The 20,884-nt window shown below is 34.6% G+C and overlaps 1 protein-coding gene across 1 annotated transcript; it reads left to right on the top strand.

The window, feature by feature from the left end:
* The first annotated feature begins 15,267 nt into the window (after positions 1–15,267).
* LOC107843549 (protein FAR1-RELATED SEQUENCE 7) lies at positions 15,268–20,884 on the top strand. The gene is made up of 2 exons (XM_016687863.2): positions 15,268–17,930; positions 20,281–20,884. The coding sequence occupies exon 1, from the start codon at positions 15,474–15,476 to the stop codon at positions 17,895–17,897; it is 2,424 nt and encodes an 807-aa protein (XP_016543349.1). The 5' UTR covers positions 15,268–15,473; the 3' UTR covers positions 17,898–17,930; positions 20,281–20,884.

Genomic DNA, 20,884 nt, shown 5'->3' with positions numbered 1-20,884 from the left:
TCTATATATCTATATATATATATATATATAATATAATTATAATTATAATAAATTAAAAATGTGAATGAACTTTAGAAAAGTGATTTAAACTTTTTGCCCTTCATTAAAAGTTCATACTTTAGACAAAATCGTCTTTTCACTTTTTTTCCTCAAATTATTATTTAATTATATTTGTGATATTGAATCCTAAAATATATGGAATTAAAACTTTAACAAATATAATAAGACTATTTTTAAAGTAGGAATCCTAAAATATAGGATAAGTATTACATTGAATCTTTTCAAATAAAAAATAAAAAAAATAAGTTGTACACTATTTTTGCAAACTTTATGGAAAATAATGTTTATATAAATTAAGTGTTATATCATATTACTACTATTAGAATATTTTTGTGGTACGTGAGTATTGAGTATATATCATCAGTGTACTACTTATATCAGATTTGAGATCTTTATTATTTAAGTATTATATTATATTACTATTGTTAGAATATTTTTGTAATGCGTGACTTATATAGTAAAAAACAAAACACTAGCATAAATAGTTTGATACCATAATTAATTTTTAAATAATTTGCATAAAATAAAAAAATCACACTAATATAAATAATTTAATACTATAATATTTAACACTTCTGAATGAATTAGAATTTTACCTTATATGAATAACATTTTTATAAATATTGAGATGAACGTTAAATTAGAGAACAAACAGATTTGCCTATTGGGAGAATATAATTGATGCTCATCTAACTTGATTCGATTTCATGTCTAGATTGACGCATGCTTGATTTTTCAATCCTCAACTTTTTTACTGTTTTGATCAGTATAATAGAATTCAACATGTGTGTATATATATATATATATATATTTTCTTTGTTTTCATTCAAAATCATTCTTTACAGTCAAAATTTTCGCTCAGATAAGAATTAATTTGATCAAAATCGAACATTTGTGATTATACTATCATATTATTTTTTTTATAATTTACAGATCATAGATGAATGTCGGCCGACTTTGAAGAATTTCTTGTGTAAAGGTTAAATTTAATTGTATTGTGTTGATATCTTTATTATTTTATTATTTTATTTTAATTTACAGATACTAGATGAATGTGAGTCGGCTTTGAATTTTTTTTTAGGTAAAGGTTAGGTTTAATTGTATTATCATGATATCTCTATTAGTGTGTTATTTTGTGGTAGTTTACAGTTCGTAGATGAATCTCGATAGGCTTTGAGAATTTTTTGTGTGTAAAATTTAAGTTTAAAAAAAAATTGTATTGTTTTGATATCACTTTTATCGTATTGTTTTGTTGCAGTTTACAAGTGATAGATCAATGTTAGTCGGCTTTGAAGAATTTTTTTATGTAAAGGGTAGGTTTAGTTGTATTATTTTGATATCTCTATTATCGTATTATTTTGTTATTTTTTACAAGTGGTAGATGAGTGTCAGACGATTTTGAGATAATTTTTGTGTGTAAAAATTCAACTTAATTGTATTATTTTGATGTCTCTATCACTGTATTGTTTTGTTGAAATTTACAGATGGTAGATGAATATCGATCAACTGTTAAAAATATTTTTAGTAAAGGTTGGGTTTAATAAATAATTCTCCATCTTTACATACTCATAAGATATTAAATTTAATTATTATATTTATCTTTATTATTTAAACAAATATCTTATTTAGTGTAATGTTTGAACTCATCAAAGTGAGGTACACACGCAACGCGCGTACACCTAAACTAGTTATTTAAAAATATTAATAAAGTGTAAAAAGTTCAAACACTTTTTAAGATCCTTCATTTACCATATAGTATCTCTGTCCCTTACAGAGATTAGGAGACGCATCAATTTTATCATATTTGTGGTACGATTAATTTTTTTTCTATATTCAAGATCTTTCCTTGTTTTTAAAATCAAATCTTTACAAAATCATTGATTACATTCTTATTATGTATTTAAAACTTTTAAAATTTTGGTACTTCTTAAATTTTTCTTATTTTAACGCATTTATATTTATTTTTAGATTTTTTAAATCTGCTAATTAAAATCAAATTTAATTGATTTAGAATTCTTATTACGTGTTCTATGTGTGTGCATCACTGAACCACAATTAAAGACAAGTTAAAACATAATGAAAGAAACAAAAACAACCCATTTTCTCCGGCGAATACACTCCTCGCCTCATCTCCAGTGACGACTTCCCTTTGCTCTTCTCCGGCGAAACTCACAGCTGAGAAATCTATTTGGACGGAAGGTGTTCGACAAAATTCCCCAAAGAGAAAAAAGGCATATCGATTCCATCATCACCAATCATCTTCAACTGTAGACGCGCAATAGCCCCAACAAGATAGTTCGGCAACCAATTTCATTACCAAATTGACGGAACCCATCAGCTCGACCTAGATCAGCGAGGTCAAGCTACCCACTGTCGAACTGCCTCTTTCAATAACGTTAAGACCATATCTCCAACGAACTTCCAAGAAGCAGGTCAATAGTTTCAAGATTTACTGCATTCATAGGTACTTCCAAATCCAGACTCTCCAGCGAACTTCCAGCATATCTCTGGCGGTAATTTTCTGGTGATTCATTTCTACGCCAATTTGTCGGAATTCGACAAAACAACCTAGACAACATCCTTCAGTGCGTATCAGGTGCACTCATTTCAGTCTTCTTTAGTTTATTCTTCCATAGTTTATATGGTATAGGCTTCTTGTATCTTTTTTTTATCGTGATTTTCTATCCAGATTTCTTGTCTGATTTTCTTGATTATTTCTGTGGGGTTACTGGTTTCGGTTTCTCCATAACTTAGTAGGTGTTCGTTGATGTGAGTAGTATAGAACTTGTGGTTGCTTGTGAAAATCAAACCTGCTTACTTGTTTTATTTGTTGATTTAGCTGATTTAGTCGTTGTGATTGCTTATTTTAGTAGCACTTGTCGGTTACTTGTATTTGTGGTGGGTGTTACTGCTTGCTTGCGTGTTTTTTGACTCTTTTTCTTTATTTTCTTCTATCATATCCTTTGGAGTGGTGGTTGGAGTGATAGATGGTAGACAAGGGTCATGTCATAGATCGGGGACAGGGCTAGGTTCGGGTCTAGGTTCAAGTCTGGGGTTGGGGGTGATAGTTAGTAGGGCTAAGTGGGATAAGGGTGCTTCTAGGGTGAGATTTGGGTCCTGAAACTAGGTACACTTCAAGGCAAGTCTATAGAGCTAGTGAAGATTCTTAGAAAGAGAAGGGCTAGTATAACATGTGTCCAAAAAACTAAATGGGTAGGCACTAAGGCGAGAGATGTAGATGGATATAAGTTATGGTACTCGGGTAGCAGGTGGTAAAGGTTAAGAGAGTCAGTGATCGGTTGATGTCTATTAAGTTGGTCATGGGAAGGTCTACGGTGAATGTTATTAGTGCTTACGCTCCCCAAGCAGGCTTGGACGAGGAAGAGAAGAAGGGTTTTTTTGGGGGGGGGGGGGTTTGGATGAAGTGGTGACGAGCATGTCGAGCACTGAGAATCTTATCATGGGAGGAGACTTCAATGGGCATATTGGGTCTTTGTTGAGAGGTTATGATGATGTCCATGGCGGTTTCGGTTTTGGGGAGAAGAATGAAGGAGGAGTTTCTCTTTTGGATTTTTCTAGGGCCTTTGGGTTGTGCATAGCGAATGCAAGTTTTCCGAAGAAGGAGGATCACCTTATTATGTTTCATAGTTCTGTGGCCAAGACTCAAATAGCTTTTTGCTCCCCAGGAAGGGTGATAGAGCGCTATGTATAGATTGTAAAGTCATACCTACCGAGAATCTTTCGACTCGGCATAGGCTATTGGTGATGGACTTGGTAATCAATAAGGACAGAAAGAAGAGGAGTGTAAAGGTTTGGCCCAAGATTAAGTGGGGTAGCTTAACTTTGGTTAGTGCTTTGGAGATGGGGAAGAAGTTGAGAAGTAGGGGGCTTGGAAGAGTAGAGGGAATGTGGACAGTATATAGAAGACGACAACCAGTTACATTAAGAAGACCGCTAGAGAGGTGTTGGGTGTCTCAAGAGGTTGATCTGGCAAGCATCGAGGGGGCTAGTGGTGGATTGAATAGGTTAGGAGAAAGTTAGAGTCTAAGAAGGTGGCTTATGATAATTTAGTTGAGAGCAATGATAATGAGGAGAGGCGGAAGAACAAGGAAGAGTATAAGGTAGCTAGGAGAGAGGCTAAGTTAGCAGTTAAGATAGCCAAGACGACAACTTTTAAGAGCTTGTATGCGGCTTTAGATGAGAAAGACAGGGATAAGAAGTTGTATAGAATTGCCAAGGCCAGGGAGCGGAGGGCTCGTGACCTTGACCAAGTAAAGTACATCGGGTGGGAAGATGGTACTGTGTTGGTGGAGGATGCCCTCATTAGGAAGAGGTGGCAGTCTTATTTTCACAAACTTTTGAATGATAGAGGGGACAAAAGTTTCGTGTTGGGTGACTTGGAGAAATCTAAGAAGTGTCACGACTATGGTTATTATAGGCATATCGAGGTTGAGGAGGTCAAGGGCCTATTTGCAGGATACGTCAAGGTAGGGCGATGGGGCCAGACTAAATTCCAGTAAATTTTTGGAAAAACACTGGTGAGGTAGGTCTGGAGTGGTTGACAAGGTTGTTTAACATCGTATTTAGAGCACCGAAGATGCCTGAAGCATGAAGGTCGAGTACGATAATTCTATTATATAAGAATAAGGGAGACATCCAGAGTTGTAACAACTATAGATGTATTAATTTGTCGAGTCATATTATGAAGGTTTGGGAAAGGGTGGTAGAGTTGAGGATGAGAATGATCGTGATTATCTCTGAGAATCAGTTTGGTTTCATGCCAGGTCTTTCGACTACTGAGGCCATTCACCTTGTGAGGAGACTAATGGAACATTTTCGGGAGAGGAAGAACTTGCACATGGTGTTTATTGATCTTGAGAAGGCTTATGACAGAGTTCCTAAGGAGATTTTTGGAGGCTCTTGGAGGCTAGAGGGTGCTCGTGGCGTACACTAGGTCAATTCAGGACATGTATGATAGCGTAAAGACGAGTAAGGAAAATAGGTGGAGATTCAGAGCACTTTCCAACTTTGATAGGTTTGCACCAGAGATTGAATCTTAGCCCTTTCTATTTGCCTTGGTGATGGATGTGTTGACGCAACATATTCAAGGAGAGGTGCCTTGGTGTATGTTATTTGTTGATGATGTGGTATTGATCGACGAGACTCGGGGAGGAGTTAATGATAAGTTGAAGATTTGGAGACAGACCCTTGAATCTAAAGGATTTCGGTTGAGCAGGACCAAGACGAAGTACTTGGAGTGTAAGTTTCGTGATATGTCATGGGATGCTGACATGGTTGTGAAGCTGGACTCTCAGACCATTTAGAGGAGGGAGAGTTTCAAGTATCTGGGGTCTATCATTCAGGGCAATGGTGAGATCGACGAGGATGTCACGCATTATATTGGGGCAGGGTGGTTGAAATGGAGGCTCGCTTGGGGAGTTTTATGTGATAAGAAGGTGCCCCCAAAGCTTAAACAGAGTGGCAGTCTGACCGGCTATGCTGTACGGAGCAGAGTGTTGGCCAGTTAAAAACTCTCACATCTAAAAGTTAAAGATGACAGAGATGAGGATGTTGTGATGGATGTGTAGCCGTACTCGGAAAGATAGGTTGAGGAATGAGATTATTTGAGAAAAAGTGGGGGTGGCTTCGGTAGTGGACAAGATGCGAGAAGTGTGGTTACGTTGGTTTAGGCATATGATGAGGAGGGGCTCTGATGCTCCAGTGCGGAGGTTTGAGTCACTGGCTATGGATGATTTTAGGCGGGGTAGAAGTAGGCTGAAAAATATTGGAGAGAGGTGATTAGGCATGATATGGAACAGTTACAACTGATAGAGGACATGACCCTTGATAAGAAGTTATGGAGGATGCGGATTAGGATAGAGGGTTAAGGGGAGCGTTTCTTTATTTGTGTTTGAAGTTTCTTGTTCGTGGGTGTTTAGTGAGGTTTATGTTTTCGGTTAGATAGTTTTTTAGTAGTAGCTGTTGTCTGTTATATTACCTTGTAGATATCGGTGTTCGTTTATTTTGCATAATGTAATAGTTTATACGCATTTATGTTTTGTGATTTGCTATACTGTTATCGGTTCTAAGCCAGGGGTCTATCGGAAATAACCTCTCTACTTCTTCGAAGGTAGTCGTATGATCTGCATACACTCTACCCTCCCAAACCCCACTAGGTGGGAATACACTAGGTATGTTGTTGTTGTTGTAATTCTGATAACTTTTAAAAGGAATTTTTTTTCATAATTATATTTAATTGATTTTCAACTCTTAAATATAAGGAAAAATAGTGAAAACACGATTTTGTCTAAAACAAAGGCTTTTAATGAAAGGCAAAAAGTTCAAACAACATGCTAGCACGTAGAAAATATTCATAATCTAGAGCAGAATAGAATTATTAGGTACGAATTAAAGTAAAAAGATACTTACATATGTTTTAAGTTGGGGAATGAAACTGAAGAAACTATTGTACTTGAAAAATCTAGACAGCAACGTGGTGGAGGTTCTGTGAGAGTTTGAACAATAAAGTTATTCCTTTCTCTGCTCCAAGAAGTTATTATGATGAAGATATCAATATTAGTACTCATATTAAGGAAATATTACCAAAAGAAAATACAATATACAATAGATGTGAGGAAAACACGTCAATTAGTAAGGTAAGTAGTGGATAACATTAGAAAAATAATGTACGAAATAATGTTGTAACTGAAACACAATATACAATAGGAAATACATGTATGAGACTAATACTACGACATACACAATATTTTCAGACTCGCACCAAACCTAAACCTATCGAAAAGCAAGTCAGACCATAATTACTTACTAACATTCTACCATAATTCATGACCTCCATACCCTCATATGCACCTTTATAAAAAAAGTAATTACAAAATTTCAAAACATATATACCGCAGGCGCACAACAACATTAGAAGTAACTGCACATAAAAGCTATGATTTTACAAAAAATATGATTTATAAATAAAAAAGAATTTAACCTTCTACCCTAATATGTGACCTCAATACCCTCCTATCTAATGCACATGTATATAAAAGAATCACAAACTTCTTAAAAAAATTAAACTACGAACACGCAACAATATTGGAACTAAATTGCACATAAAATTTACGACATTACAAAAAATGATTCATAAATCAAAAATAATTTAATTTTCTATCCTACGCCATGACCTTCATACCCTCCTATCTAATGCACCTGTATATGAAAATTACAAATTTCTAAAAATAAATATACTACGAGTATGCAACAATATTAGAACTAAATTGCACATAAAAACTACGACATTATAGAAACATAATTCATAAATCAAAAAGTATTTAACCTTCTACCCTAATCCATCACCTCCATAGCCTCCTATCTAATGCTTTTGTATAAAAAAGAAATCAAAAATTTCTGATAAAAAATATAAAAAAAATTACAAGTTTCTTAAAAAATATAAAAAAAGAATTACAAGTTTCTTAAAACAAAAAAAATTACGAGCATGCAACAATATTAGATCTAAATCACACATAAAATCTGCGATAGTACATCACAAAAAGACATGATTCATAATTAAAAAGAATTTAACCTTCTGGTCTTTTTTGGGACCTCCATACCTTCCTATCTAATGTACCTGTACAAAAAGAATCATAAATTTCTTACAACAAATATACTATGGATATGCAACTATATTAGAATTAATTGAACATAGAAGCTACAACATTACAAAAAACGTGATTCGTAAATCAAAAAAAAAATAACCTTATACCCTAATCCGCGACCTCCAAAAATAAGATTCAAGGAAAGCAAACTACATTATAGGGCACATATAAAAGTTATATCTTTTTTTTTTTCATGACAATAATTTATTTGATATCAAACGTTATAAAATTCACTAACATTACTCATCTTTTATCATTATATATTTACAGTTTTTACAAAAAACTAAACATGAAAAGATAATATTACTTAAATAGGGTCGTAGAACAGTACAAAATAATTAACAATACTCTTTCTTTTGTCATTATCTATTTATTATTTTTGGAAAAACTAATGTTACCCATGACATGAAATCAAGTTGATTTGAAATTTTGTTTGAACATGTAATTTAAATTTTAATTTGTATTTTTCGCATAAACATGAAAATTCACAATTTGTAAAAATTATCAAAATTTTCTCAACTCTTGTATGGAATTTTATATTTTTAAGTTGTATTTTTTCTCATAAACACGAAAATTTCGCAATTTGTAAAAGCTATCAAAACTTCTCCAACTCTTATATGCAATTTAAATTTTAAAATTATTTTTTTCCTCATAAACACGAAATTCGAAATTTGTAAAAACTCTCATAACTTCCCCGACCCTTAAATAATCTTACCAAATAAGTAAACTACTTTTTGCTACTATACAAATAATATGTCCTCCTATATTATCAAAATTAATAAGAACATATCATTGTTTCTCATAGTCAGTTATCATGGCTGGTGACAAAATTACAAGACACGAATTTTAGCCTTAAATTGAATGTATTGTGTTATTTAATTTGTTATCTTAGTTTCCTCTTTGCTTTCTCTCAATGCATTTAAGTATCTGTGTTTTCACAACTATAAAGTGTTAAATAAATAATGCATTATTACAATATACTATCTTTAATTTGTCTCTTTTTATGATAATACCTTCAACCTTCAATTTAATTTAGTTTTTTTTTGTTAATAAACCTATTTTAAGGTTTCTTCTTTGGTTTTGTTTCTCATCACTTTTTTATGTCAATTAACCATAAAATGCATATTCAATACTATGTTTTCCATCGTCCCTGCTACACAAGTACTCATATATGTTATTTCCTCGGAGTTAAACTTTGTCAATTCAAAATTTACACTCTTGGACATAAAATTCTCGTCTAAAAATATATTATTTGACTTTATATCACTATGAATGATAGATGATTGTGCTATGTAATGTAAGTAAGCGAAACTTCATGCCAATTACAATTTTCTAAATAATAGGCCAACTCAATTTATTGCATCTCCACCCAAAGAAATGGTCATATAACCTGTTATTTTTCACTAAATCACAAACAATAATCCTTTGGTGACTCTGCAAAAGGGGTGTGGCACTGCAACCTCTCAAGCCCAAGAAATTGACATGTCTAACACTAGCAATTATCTTCAATTCATGAATAAAACTAGGTCTCCACCTGCTAAATAATTTTTGAACCTCCTCAGAGAGATCAGTAGTTGACCGAGAATTAAGGAGAAAACTAATCAAACTTTTATTTCGTCCTTTAATAATTTTTAAGCAAAATATTAAGCCCAACATAACCTGATCTTGATTAAAAAAAATTGAAAACATTAAAGTGAACATTTATAGGTAGGCACACAAGAAAATCAAATGTATGATTCACTAATCAAATTATGGCAAGAGAAATTTCAAACTAAAAACAACGAATAATCAAACTCAAAGCATAAGAAACTACAAGAGTAATACTACGATTAATAATACGACTAAAGTATATAAGAATAAGTGAGTAAATGCTGGCTTAACTATCTAACTAATCTTTCATCCTAATTTGAGTCCTTTATAACCTCCTATCTAAGGTATGTCTTCGGTAAGTTGAAATTGTGTCATGTCCGCTTCATACAATGTAACCGATCTAATTCACCATGCATTTTATAGAACTAGCCTTTAAATTTTGGTGATGGAAGAGCGTCCTTAAATAAAGCCTCCTATGCAATCATATAATCTCAAAATAGACCTTGTTGATCACATATCTTCTAGTAAGTATTAGAGTTCGTCGACAAAGAACCAACGGGTACTGCATATAAGAAAACAAAATTAGAAGAAAAAATAGTAGATATCAACAAAACAAAGAAAATTTTGTCTATTGCTCCATTTACCCCACATTATCAACCTTGCTTTTGTCCAGATGTTGTTTTGCGGGACCTTTCTTTCAATACATGAATAACCTCTAAGTACTACATATGAGCTACAACTCAGTACTTATGGATTTGTCGAGTTGCATATCTAACTTGGAAGTCTTAGAGCACTTTTGCTTCAATAATGTAAAAAACTCAAGTCTATGCCACCACTAAAAAAGATCAAAAATCTGAGGTGACTATCAGTACTTCAAGGCATAGAAAATTTAGTCAAGCTTAAATTTCTAAATATGAATGGAATAGATCATGATGAACTGCAAATGAAGATATTATTTGACATTTTCATCAATAAAAAAAAGGAATAAACAGAAAACACTCAACCAAATTCAAGCTACCTTATAAAAAAATTATTAGCCAATAGCAAAACATAATTATGGAGAACCAACAGAACAATGCAGAGAAGTTTAAAATGTATTTATAATACAACGATTATGCAAAGTTTAAAATGTATTTATAATACAACGATTATGCAAACTCAACTTCACGTAAGTTAGGATCTTTGAAAAACAACTTCTTTATCTCCATGAGATACCTAGGGATAAGATCTACATGCACTCTGTTCTCTCCTCGAAAAATATCCATTGCAAATTTGGGATAGTTTGATATTTAAATAAATATAATATTTTATTTTAATTTTTTAATATGGTTAGAGGTAAAATTGTAAAACATTACATATATACCCCAATGTTGAAATTATTTATTTTTTTACAAAAAAAAAATAAAGTAAAAAAAATGATGACCAAAATAAATTTTTCTACACAACACATGTTCACCATTCCTTTATCTACTAACCATCAATAGCCATAAATATTTTTGCTTTTTGATATGCTTTTTCTAAGTACATTCTAAATCTATTTAAATTCAAATTTATATTTTGTTCTCTTAAGGAAAAAAGGCTATCAATCCGATCTTAACTTAAAAAAAATATATATATTTTGTTCTCTAAGATAAATATTCATAATCTCTTGAGACCAACCTTTTTCTTGAAGAGACTTTGAATTCTTTAACACCAAATTATTTCGTTTTCCAAAATTTTCCATTAAGATACTTTCTTCAACTCCAATTTTGTATTCCTCATAAACCAAATTCATGTCCCTTGCCATTTTTTCAAAATAAATAATTGATACTTTCGGCTCCAATTGAAATAATTTGTATGAATATTGATTTAGGATATAGAAATAATGCATGTGTTAGTGCTGCTCCATGCACTCCAATCATTGAATGACTTAAGTGTATCAATCCAAATGATTCATGCAGTGATGTGTTTTTTCTTGGCTCGAATAGAATTACCTCGAACCTATTTATTCCACGATCAATCTTACTTCATCTGGTTCATGATTAGACGTCCTATGCTCTCGTGACAACTTGTTAAGATGAGTCGAGCCCGAGGTTGAAGCTGAGGCTGGTGTTCAGACTGAGGTTGAGGTTGAGGCTGATATTGAAACTGAGATCGTGGTTGAAGTTGAACCAATAGCGTGACGTTAAGGTTTTCGAGATCTTTTGAACAACTTCTTTATCTCCGTGCGCTAGAGGTAAGATCTGTGTGCACTTTACTCTCTCCTTACCTTACGATAGCTTCAACAGTATGGAGTTTTTGTAAAAAAAATATTATCACAATGCAATCTCAAGAGGATTGTCTATGTGATGGATCGAATACTTGAAGGTGAATACTCTATGAAAAGGCATACGTATAGATTATAGGGATATATGCATATTTTCCAAATCAAGCAAAAATTGAAAAATACACACTTCTTGGAGCTTTAATGATGGCCTAGATGGTGATCTCTATTGTGAAAAAAACTCTTTCATAGATATTGATGTATGCTGAAAAAGCAAAGAACGTTGTTGCTTTTATCATCTTCTCTTTATACTATGCTTGGCAATATAATAAATATACACATTCTCCGCTCACAAAATTTATTGGGAGTACCCCCTAAACAAAACTCTCTAAACATCTAATGATCATTGATAATATCATATTTACCCTTCCGACCAAACGTCTTGCCTTTAGAGGCAAATCTATCAAAATTTGATTTACCAAACACACTTGTGCATATATTTTATTAATTAAATTCAGCACACATTAATTATCATAAAGAAGGAAGTGATGGTACATATATTAAATATGAAAATTTTAGAACAACAACACAATCTAAATACTAAGAGTAGACTTCATTTATATCAAGGACCCTTATATTATCTCAAAAGTGGAATTAAATTAAAGATTCTTAGCCAATCTCTCATAACCCCATCTTTGTTTTCTCTACAAACAACATCAAAAAATAAATATAGCCAAAATTCATGTTCCTTCCCTATGTATCATCAAATAGTCTCTCACAATAAAGAGTCGATTCCATTCTAGAACTCGTTAAAAGTAAAACTAGAAAGATGTGCAACTGAATTCAAATTTGCCACTAAAATATCCGGCATTGTGCTTCTCAAATCCGAATTATATCATGATTTTGCGCAAAGCAATCTAGTTCTTCAATTTGGAAATTATATCGTGAACCTTTACAAATCAAAATCATAAAATCAGTAATCAAAATATCTGGCATTGTGCTTCTCAAAGCCGAATTACATCGTGATTTTGTGCAAAGCAATCTAGTTTTTCAATTTGGAATTTATATCGTGAACCTGCACAAATCAAAATCATAAAATCAGTAATCAAAATGGTAACATTAACGCGTAAATTTCAGATCATCAATCGACGTTATATGCGAAATTATTTCGTTTGAAATAATCAAAAGAGAAAATCCATTAACGATTGGGACACAAATAATGAAAAGAAGATCGAGAAGGCAAGAGAATAGAATTCAACGTCTTTTTTACATGTTTAACAAGCAATTCAGCTATTTCATGTGTGTACCTAATGGAGATACCTCACACACATGAAATAGTTGTTTAGATGATCAAATTGAATTCTCTCTCTAGGCTTGCTTCTATACAAAAATCTTTTTTTATATAACGTAAATAATTAAATATTTTATTCCCCTTACCATATATTTTAGGAGTCTAGTTGTACACACACAGAAAATATTAATTCTCTTTCTTATATATTTAGAACTCTTTACTTTTAAATATTATAAAATAAATAAATAAAAAAAATAGTGAAATGGTGATTTTGTCTAAAACGGAGTGTTTTAATGAAGTACAAAAAGTCCAAACAACATTTCTAAAGCCCTTCACACTTTTAATATATTATAGATATAGATATAGATATAGATATAGATATAGCTAGATTATAGATATAGATTATAGATTATATATATAGATATAGATATAGATATAGATTATAGATTATAGATATAGATTAACAAAATATACACCCTAGATACTTGAAACTCTCCCTCTTCTGAATGGCCTCAGAGTCCAGCTTCACAACCACGTCAGCCTCCTGCGACACATTAATAAACTTACACTCCAAGTACTTCGTCTTGGTCCTACTCAACCGAAATTCTTTCGACTCAAGGGTCTGTTTTCAAATCTCTAACTTATCATTAACTCATTCCCGAGTCTCGTCAGTCAGTACCACATCATCAATAAATAACATACATCATGGCACATCCCCTTGAATATGTCGCATCAAAATATCCATCACCATGATAAATAAAAAAGGGCTAAGAGTCGATCCCTGGTGCAACCTTATCAAAATCGTAAAGTGCTTCAAATCTTTACCTACCGTCCTCAGACGAGTCTGTGCGCCATCATACATGTCCTGAATCGACTTAGTGTACGCCACGAGCACCCTTCTAGCCTCCAAGCACCTCCACAGAATCTCCCTGAGAACTTTGTCATATGTCTTCTTAAGATTAATAAATACCATGTGCAAGTCTTTTTTCCCCTCTCAAAATTGCTCCACTAATCTCCTCACAAGGTGATGACCTCAGTAGTTGAGCGACCTGGCATGGAACTGAACTAATTCATAGAGATAGTCACGATCCTTATCAGCCTCAACTTTACCACTCTTTCCCGAACCTTCATAGTATGATTGAACAACTTAATACCTCTATAGTTGTTGCAACTCTAAATGTCTCCCTTGTTTTTATATGATGGAATCATCGTACTCCACTTCCACGCTTCAGGCATATTCGTCGCCCTAAAAATGATGTTAAACAATCCTGTCAACCACTCCAAACTTGCCCCGCCAGTGCTCTTCCAAAAATCTATTAGAATCTCATCTGGCCCCATCACCCTACCTCGACGCATCCTGCGAATAGCCTTCCTAACCTCCTGATACGCCTACAATAACCATAATCATGACACTCTCCAGATTTCTCCAAGTCCCCCGACATGAAAAATTTGTTCCTCTCGTCGTTCAAAAGTTTATGAAAATAGGACTGCCACCTCTTCCTAACGAGGGTATCCTCAACCAATATTGTAACATCCTCTCTTTGATGCACTTCACTTGGTCAAGGCCACGAGCCCTTTGTTCCATGGACTTGGCAAGCCTATACAACTTCTTATCCACGTCTTTCTCTTCTAAAGCCGCATACAAGCTCTCAAAAGTTGTTGTCTTAGCTGCTGTAAACCGATAACTTAGCCTCTCTTCTAGCTACCTTATACTCTTCCTTATTCGTCGGTCTCTCCTCATCATCCTTGCTCTCAACCAACTTAGCATAAGCCACCTTTTTAGACTCCACTTTCCTCTCAACCTTTTCATTCCACCACCAGTCCCCTCGATGCTTGCCAGATCGACCTCCCGAGACACCCAACACCTCTCTAACAGTTTCTCTAATGTAACTTACAGTCGTCTCCCACATGTTATCCACATCCCCTCTACTCTCCTAAGCCTCCTACTCTTCAACTTCTTCCCCGTCTTTAAAGCACTAGCCAAAGTCAAGTTACCTCACTCAATCCTAAGCCGAGCCTCCACACTCCTCTTCTTTCTGCTCTTATTAATTACTAAGTCCAACACCAACAACCTATGTTGAGTCAAAAATTATTGCTACGTATGACTTGTATAGAATACATTTGAAATAAAATATAGATCGTTATCAAAAGACACTATAATTGTGACAATAATATTTAATGATGATAATTGTAAATGGTAAGTTAGTATTCAATCTGTTTTAATTTAGTTACTATGAAATAACTTTTTATTTTAAACTATAATTTATCTAATTTTTATTTTTGATTTTAAATTATACTTTATATAATTACTAAATATATAAATTTCATTCCAAAAAATTCAAAATTTTACATCCAAATTCACCTAATAAATATTCTCAATTTTTTTTAGATAAACATAGAATAAAAAAATAAAATAAAAATAATATACATTATAACACAACAAAGCAAACCAATTGCCACACCATCCCTAATCATAGGACCAAACCCCCCCCCCCCCCCGGCCCACCCTACCCCCTCGAAAGTCCAAATCTTTCCTCCTCCCCTTCCGCCGCCGCTGCCGCCGCTGCCGCCGCTGCCGCCGCTGGCCGTCGACCACCAATTCCGATATGCGAAAAGCATATTGATTATGAGTAATACAATGACCGTTAAAGCAAAACCCACAACAACAGAACAACTAGCTATATCTACTATTGTCAAAAACCACGACCAAAACCACAACCACCATGACGAGGAAGGAGAGCCGAATGTCGGGTTAGAATTCGACACAGCCGAGGATGCACAAGAATGGTACAGCAATTACGCGACGAAAAAGGGGTTCCGAATTCGTATTGGTCAGTTATACCGATCAAGAATTGATGGGTCTGTTATGTCACGTAGATACGTCTGTTCAAAAGAAGGTTTTCAGACTAGTTCAAGAACGGGTTGTCCGGCGTTTATACGTGTACAAAGAGTTGATGATTCAGGTAAATGGGTTCTTGCTAATGTTAATAAGGAACATAATCATGCTATGGAAAATGCTGATGAGACTTGTGTACCGAAAATTGTTCAGAGGAAAGTTGTTGTTGATAGAACAGTGAAATTGAAATCAAAGTCTTCTTCTGGACTTAGATCATTTGATGATGATGGTCCGTCTAGTCGGTCTGGTGTTGTTGATTTTAAGCGGGTTGTTAACCAAACAACGAAGTTGAAATCGTCTACTGGACTTAGATCACTTGATGAGGATGATGGTCTGTCTGGGCGGTGTGGGGTTATTGATTTTAAGAGGGTTAGAAGGGAGAGAGTTAATGGGGAAAGTAGAGGGGGAGAACCGTATAAGGGGTTGGAATTTGTTACTGCTGGTGAAGCGTATGAGTTTTATCATAGTTATGCTGTTAATACGGGGTTTAGAGTTCGGATTGGACAGTTATTTAGGTCTAAGAATGATGGGTCGATAACGTCAAGGAGATTTGTTTGTTCTAAAGAAGGGCATCAGCATCCATCGAGAGTTGGTTGTGGCGCGTTTATGAGGATACAAAGACAGGCCACGGGAAGGTGGTTGGTTGATCGTTGTCACAACGAGCATAATCATGAACTTGGACCGCCAGGTGATGTTAGTGAGAGAGTGTCGTTAAAAGGATTTAAAGAAGAAGGAAGTTGTGAGTTGGAGAATATGGATTTAGTTGAATCAAATGGAGGGCTTAGTCTTGTAACGAGATCGAGAGAGAGTAGAATTGGAAGTGATTGGTACAATGAGCTTTTCGACTATTTTCAGTCTCGACAAGCAGAAGATATGGGATTTTTCTATGCAGCGGAAGTGCATAAGGGTAGAGCCATGAGTGTATTATGGGCGGACTCCCGGTCTAGATTTGCTTGCACTCAATTTGGGGATGCAGTTGTTTTTGACACAACCTATAGAAGGGGTAGTTGCTTGGTGCCACTTGCTTTGTTCGTTGGGGTTAATCACCACAGGCAACCAGTACTTCTTGGCTGTGCCTTAATTGCTGAAGAGTCTGAAGAGTCATTTACTTGGGTGTTTCAAGCATGGCTTCGGGCAATGTCAGGGCGTTGTCCTATCTCTATAGTCGCTGATCAAGACAGGGCCATTCAACATTCAGTTGCTCAAGTTTTCCCTGGAACACATCATCGATTTTCTCCATGGCAAGTTGTGGCTAAGGAGCAGGAAGCCATTGGTGCATTACGCTCGATGAATCCTGAATTTAAGTATGAATATGAAACTTGCATTTCCCAGAGCCAGACGCCTAATGAGTTTGAAGCAGCATGGAATGTGCTTATTAACAAATATAATTTGAGAGAGAACACATGGTTAAAGGAGATGTATAATATGCGTAAGAGTTGGGTGCCATTATACATTAGGGGCACATTCTTTGCTGGCATTCCAATTGATGGAAGCTTCAAGTCATATTTGGGCAACATATTGACATCTCAAGCACCACTTTGTGAATTTATTATACGGTATGAAAAATCCCTTGAGCAACGCCGTGAAGAGGAAAGGAAAGAGGATTTTAACTCATTCAATTTGCAACCAGTTCTGCACACGAAGGACCCTATAGAAGACCAGGGTAGAAGGCTTTACACTATTACTATGTTCAAAGTGTTTCAGAAAGAGCTTTTGGAGTGCTATAGCTATGTTGCTATTAAGATAAATGTTGAAGGTGCCATTAGTAGGTATCTGGTGCAGAAATGTGGGAATGGAGATGAGAGGAATACGGTTGCCTTTAATGCCTCCAATCTCAACATCAGTTGCAGTTGTAAAATGTTTGAGTTTGAAGGTGTGCTCTGTAGACATGCCTTAAAAGTTTTTCAGATAATGAACATAAGGGAGCTTCCATCTCGCTATATCCTACATCGTTGGACAAAGGATGCAAAATATGGTATACTACGTGATGTCGATTCAGGGGGTACTTCTCAAGATTATAAGGCATTGATGTTGTGGAGCTTAAGAGAAGAAGCAAAGAATTATATTGAGGCTGGAACAACATCTTTAGAAAGATATAAGCTTGCGTTTGAGATCATGCAGGAGGGTAGAAGAAATCTTTGTTGGCAAAACTAGGGAAGTACGGGGTTTAACTAACATAGATAAGAGGTATTTTCCTCCTCTTCTGCCTTTTATTTCATCGCTATGAGTTGAAATGTATCTCCAGTGATGATTTCAAAATTTGTACTGAATGTGGTTAATGTTTGGTGCTCTTTCAGAAAAATGAAGAGGAAAAGACATATTTATTTCCGTTGCCTTCTCCTCACGAAACATAGATGCATTATATTTGTCGAGGCTTGATTGATCATTGTATTAGTCAATTATCTTCTATCAAGTTATGTTTTTGTCTGGTTAAGTTGCTTTCTTTTTAGCTTTTGTTTTTTCCCTGGCCGATTGATGCTTTCATCAATATTCTTATTTGAAAGTTAATTTTTTGACACGATCCTTTTTGAGGATGAGTTAGCCTCAATATTATGTGATAATTTTCCCAAGAGAAAATACATACAGTTCCCCGTTAGTGTATACCTTATTCTTTAGTAGACACTAAAGTTTGCATGGGTCCTATTACCCCATGGAACCATTTTCAACCACAATAAATACATCATTTTGAACATTTCCACACCAGTTGTGTTATCATGTTAATAGGGCTCGTGAGGAGTTTACTAAATAGTTCCAAACCAGTGTAAAAAAGTCACGTGGCATTATGAATTTGATTTATCTTCTTTACTAAATAGACCCATCTTCCCGTAAAACACCATTGATGGTTGTTGAATAAGCTTTTTTAGCTAGCCAATTTTTTTTTCTCTCCGTCCTCAACGAAATCAGAGTCAAAAGGTACAATGATGCATAGTGAATGCTACTAAGGAACTTCTTGTCAATTAGTCCGCTGAACTCCACAACTTTCTATTTCCCGATGTTCATTACACTGTGTACACTGATAATTGGTAACAAAATTTCGGATTTATCTTCAAGTCCAAATAATCCAAACACAAACGACAACAGATTGAAGTTAAAATTGTGGAATAGTTGTGGCAAAATCAAAGGGAGATGCTTGAACCAGTAATGCATTTTTGTTTGTTTAATGTTTTAAACTTCAATCACCTGTATTTGTATGAGCTGAATATGTTCTCCGCTGTGTATCCCCAAAAAGATGAAGATTCGTAGTGACATCACTGTGTATTTCAAGTAGAGAGGAATAGAATAAGTGATGATTAGTTTCCAAAAATTAAGATCATAATAGTATACTGTAAATAGTGGATTGATTTTCCATTTCTGATGAAGCTACAGTACTGGTGAAGAGGGTTAGGGAAAAGGGAGAAGTAGGCTGGGAGGGGGTGGGTGGGGGAAAGGGTTTTTGGAAAGTTTTTCTTTTATTTATTAAAGATAGTCTTTTCCTCTTCTTTTTTGTTTAAAGAAAAAATTATGGCATTTTAACTCGTGGCAATCAGGGATTGGTGCATGATAATCACCCCCCCCCCCACCAGCCGCGCCATTAAATCAAACTGGGGTTGAGAAAAAGGAGGTATTAGTATTACTTTCAAATTGTTCGGGTGGGTGGGTGGGGGGGTGTTGTTCATAGGTCCCCCACAAAGTTCAACATGTCTTCTTAAAAAATAAGTACTATTTTCTCGTTTCCAAATAATTATGTACCTAAGCTGATGTACATGCTTTTACTAAGCGTATTAATTTATTTATCTATTTATTTATTTATTTTTGAGAAAGGTAAAAGTTAGTCTATATTAATTTAAGCGTATTAAATTATTACCATTTATATACGACCGCCCTAATATTTTTCATTTTCAGGTGACATTATGTTGCATTTGTATTCTTTTGTCTTTTTCCCCCTTTAATGTCGATTGTTGGGCTTAGTTTCAGTGACATTTCAGAACATGATCTACCGATGTAGTGAGAAACTGAGCATCCAAGAAAAAACCTGAGCTTGACATGAAACATTTAAATCCATTATTCAATTTTCTTACCGAAGGGAGTGAATTTCTGTTTGAATCACTAATTCATTAGGTTCCTACTTTGAAGAGATATTGATTCTAATCATGAGGTAAGAGGGGAGGTTTTTGTTTTTATACAATCATGCTGCGTATATTTGCGAGGTCTGTTGCTTGTTTTTAACTTAGTCTACGAGAAGCCTTAAAATGTTAACCTCTCTTGGAGTGGGTTGCTGCAGTTTCCCTGCTGCATTTTAGTATTTTAACTCTTCTTGACTCGCCTTGATCGTGGAGCACTTACTCTCTATGTTAATCTTTCCCAATTGAACTGTCCGATTTCCTTATATGCAAAAATTGGATGCTGGATGGGGCTTATTTGAATCATCTATTCTGGATTATTTTAGTCCTTTGGTAATATCCGAACAAAGGAAGTTCTTCTCCACCATGTCATTTTGAACTTGATTCCTTGGTCAAAGACTCTTGGTCGTCTTGAAAACTTATTTATATTCTTGCAGAATGTTGAAGCCAGTGTGAAAATTTGATGATCACCTCTGGGTGATGTCGTGGCACTCTGTTGTACCATTTGGTAATTTCAGAGATTTCAAGACTTGCTCAAGCAAACAAATCATCATATGGCTAACTTTCTTTTTCAGTCACATGCTGCATCTGTGAAATAAAAATGTTGCTACAAGATGATACTCTCTGGGCTTCTTTGTAAAACTTGACAAATATGGTATTGAAAGAAGCTTGAGCAAAATGGGGAGTTAGAAAATCCATCAACCTCTGGAAAATGGATCCTGCAGTGATCATATGGTACATTTGGAAAGAAAGAGACCAATGCTGTTTTGATGGAATTTCAACTCCAGTTCATTTGTTGAAGGCTAGAGTTTTGATGGATATGTTTTGCTTGGAGCAGACTGTACTGTAAATAGTGTTGACTCTCTTTTGGATTTTGTAAGCTCCTTAAATTTTATGTTACCTTGTTCAAAAAAAAAAAAAAAAAGCTCCTTAAATTTTTTCGAGGAGTCATCTGAAATTGTACAGGAGCTGTTGTTTTTGTAGTCTTTTTGCATCTTCTGGATGCTGAATGAATGAAATCTACTCTTACTTTATCAAAAA

This window comes from Capsicum annuum, chromosome 10 (genome assembly GCF_002878395.1).
Source record: "Capsicum annuum cultivar UCD-10X-F1 chromosome 10, UCD10Xv1.1, whole genome shotgun sequence".
NCBI lineage: Eukaryota > Viridiplantae > Streptophyta > Magnoliopsida > Solanales > Solanaceae > Capsicum > Capsicum annuum.
Note: the sequence above shows the minus strand (reverse complement) of the source record. Positions and strands in the feature narration are given on the sequence as shown.